At 52.2% G+C, this 3,336-nt stretch overlaps 1 protein-coding gene across 1 annotated transcript; it reads left to right on the top strand.

Moving 5' to 3' along the window:
- Positions 1–766: 766 nt before the first annotated feature.
- Positions 767–1,631, top strand: LCE7A (late cornified envelope 7A). The gene has a single exon (XM_051858704.3). The coding sequence runs from the start codon at positions 1,093–1,095 to the stop codon at positions 1,381–1,383; it is 291 nt and encodes a 96-aa protein (XP_051714664.1). The 5' UTR covers positions 767–1,092; the 3' UTR covers positions 1,384–1,631.
- The last annotated feature ends 1,705 nt before the right edge of the window (positions 1,632–3,336 follow it).

The following is a 3,336-nucleotide window of genomic DNA, read 5'->3' as shown; positions in this document are numbered from 1 at the left end:
ATTGTTGGTGAAATTTGCACAAACACTATCTGCACACTGGGTTGTCACAGCACTTATAGTTTTAGATGTTCATCGCATCTTGCTTTGCATTCCTCCAGAAACCCTAGTTCCAATCCCCACACTGCATCATTGTAAATGCCCTTGTAAATCATGATCTTATCTTTATGGAAGGACTTCCAGCATTTATAGAGGGGAGGGATGCTCTGGGGAGATACTCATGAAGATTGGTTGTGACCCAGAGTGACAGAGTGACCGAGTGACAGAGCCACCGGAATGTGGGAGGCTATCATCACCACCGCCTGACAGGGAAGCAGATTTCATATCTTCGGTGGCTCATTCTCTTGAGTTGGGTGCAGAATATGTATAAAAGGCTTCAGCTCACAGGGTCTCCTTAGCTCCACTGCTTGCCCAAGGTTAGGAGGACAAGGTGAGTGTGCTGACTGACCTGTCGGCAGCTTGGGGGTGGCTGGGACTGCCACTTCTCTGCTCAATGGATCAAGTCATTCCGGGATGGAGAGAATGAGATCTAACTGGTAATTCCATGAAGACCAGGCTCATGGAAATCATCAAGGTGTTGAAAAACTGATGCCTTGGAAGGGGTGAAAGTCAGCCAGAGGCTGGAGCGGGGGCGGGGGGACTGGATTGTAGGACAAGAGGCCACCACTCAGGACTAAAGGCACAGTCCATGAGGCAAGAAAGAAAAATAAAAGCAGGTGATGAAGAGAGATGATAGAACCGTCAACTTGGGCTAAATCTGTGGCTTCTGGAATGCATAAATTAGGGGACTGGACAGAAAGTGTTTTAAGATTGTTGAAACTATCGGGTTCTGCGTGCTGTTGCTTTTGAAATCAGGAGTCCTGGGAGAAACAGGGCAGGCTGGAGATGGCGCTACCACGTTCTCACTTACGCACAGCTGGTTCTCTACGCCAGGGGAACAGGGCTTCTCTTCTGTAAGGATTCAGCCTCTGCAGCCACAGATTCGACTGCAGCATTCCAGGCCTTGTAGAAAAATATTGATGGAAATGAGGCCTGTACTCGCGGGGCTTTCAAGATACCTGCATTGTTTTCCAGGGTGGCTGAACTGTCTCCAAGATGTCCTGCCAGCAAAACCAGCAGAGGTGCCAGCTGCCGGCCAACCCCCTCCCCAAATGTCCACCCAAGTGCCCCCCGCAGGCCCCTCAGGCTCCTGCCTCATGCCCAGCTCCGCGCCCCACTCCGGCCTCGTCCTGCTCTGCTCCCAGTTGCTGTCTCGCCCCCAGTTGCTGTCTCTCTGGCCGCCGGTTTCCAAGTCTCCACCCTCGCCAGCCCCAGCCATCCAGCTGCTGTGAGAGCGAGTCCTCTGGGTGTTTCAGCTGTTTCCACCACTCTGGGGGCTGCCGCTGACCTACAACCAGCGAGGAACCAAAGAGCTGCGGCCAAGGACCAGCCTTGAACCCGTGCCTTTTCTCTTGCCTTTCTTCTCCCCTCTCTTACGGTACCAGCCATGGAGATGATGGAGATGATGGCTTCCCCTTTCTGCTGAGCGTCTCAGGCCTCCCCAGCCTTTTCTCTGCTTCTAAGTCAAGACCTTGAATACAAGAGAAGAACGGATTCCCAAAGCCTTCCCTGCAACAGAAATAAAGCCTGTCTTTCCTGGAGCCCTGCCCTTCTTGGTGTTTGCTGATTCCTCATCCCCTGCTCGGCAGAGCTCACATTCCCCTGGATTCTCTCAGCAGACCCCTGGCATGGGCCACCTCGGTGGGGGGGAATGCCAGCCAAGTAGACTCAGAGGGGGAAGCATACAAGAGGGCCAGGGGAAAGAAGCCCCCAGAACAAAGTATGAGGGGTTTCCAAGATGCAAGTGAGCCTGCTGTCCTGGTGGTGCCGCTGCCGCCATCGCGGGCTTCGTCTCTGCTCACCAGGGCCTTCTGTTACCCTCCGCCTTCTTACTCAGGAGACCAGAACGCTGCAGAAGGAAGAGGCACAGGGGGACTCGTAGCACTCAGATTTCAGTTATACAAGGCATGGGAAACATCTTTCTTGAGCACACCCCCTTGACTGTCCCTCCCCCAACCTCTGCACCCAGGAGCGGGAGCAGGTGGGTCTGTACACTAACCAGGTCAGCATGACGTGGAGAGACACAGTGGCCTTGGTGCTGCTGCTTGCCCTTCTTCCCTCGTCTGCCCACCAGAGCCCCTTGCAGGGATCTGAGACATGTTCTCAAAGCACTGGGCCATGGGCAACAGCAACGCTTCTGCTCATCCTCTATGGGTGGAAATTTAAATATTTTTATACATCTTTTTTTTTAATTTACTTTAAAGGGAGAGGGAGCGAGCGAGAGAGAGAGATAAAGAGAAAAGACATTTCCATCTGCTGGTTCATTCCCCATATGCCCACAGCAGCCAGGGCTGGACCAGGACAAAGCCAGGGCTTAGAACTCAGTGTGATCTCCCCAGCGGGTGGCAGGGGCCCAACTACCCCAGTCATTATCTGCTGCCTCCCAGGGTGTGCATTAGCAGGAAGCTGGAATCAGGGGCAGAGCCAGGACTCAAGCCAACGCGCGCTCCAATATGGGATGTGGGTGCCCCAAGAGATGTTTTAACTGCTATGGCAATGCCTGTCCCTGGGCTCAGGTTCTTAACAAGACTATTGAGACACGCTGGGCTCAACAGCTCTGCCAGACACAAAGGGGCAGAACCTCAGGAACTGCACATAACCCACAGCGATTAAAACACCTGGCTTTGTGGAGTGGCGAGTGCCGCACACAGGAGGGATGGACTAGCGGACGGGAGATGAACGATTGGTACTCCTGGTCATTTCCTTCCCCATTTTCTTTCTGACTGCCATGACTGGCCAGGGGCTCCAGAGCACCGAGGGCTTTGGGAATGAGGATGGGGCAGACTCGGCCGCACTCCCTGGCAGCCCAATATCCAGCATAAGGAATAGGCTTCCAGATCAACGTTTTCAGCCCATGGAAAAGGGAAAAGCAGGTTTGCAGAAAGGAGGTATCTCAAGGCTCGCTGAGATTTCTGTGTGTGTGTGCATGTGTGCACATGTGTGTGCATGTGTGGTTAAATACTGTGATATATTTAGCGTGTTTATTAACAAATAGAAAATACCATGAGATAAATGACTACACCTTGGGGGTCACCCAGCTCCTCAGGATAATCTGGGATAGGAGTCTAACCCACAGATGCCGAGCAATCATTTTATAACATCTCAGTGTACATTTTCAACACAAAACCATATTTATTGATTTAAGGGGAAATATCCTTGTTCTCTACATTCAAGCCTCACTCTCAGTATCTTCCATCTCCAACGTGCTCCTTACCACTGGAGAAAGAAAGAATCATCTGA

Source organism: Oryctolagus cuniculus, chromosome 7 (assembly GCF_051225735.1).
Source record: "Oryctolagus cuniculus isolate XC-2025 breed Fujian yellow rabbit chromosome 7, ASM5122573v1, whole genome shotgun sequence".
In the NCBI taxonomy this organism is placed as follows: domain Eukaryota; kingdom Metazoa; phylum Chordata; class Mammalia; order Lagomorpha; family Leporidae; genus Oryctolagus; species Oryctolagus cuniculus.
The sequence above is the reverse complement of the archived record's forward strand: the minus strand, read 5'-3'. Positions and strand labels throughout refer to the sequence as shown.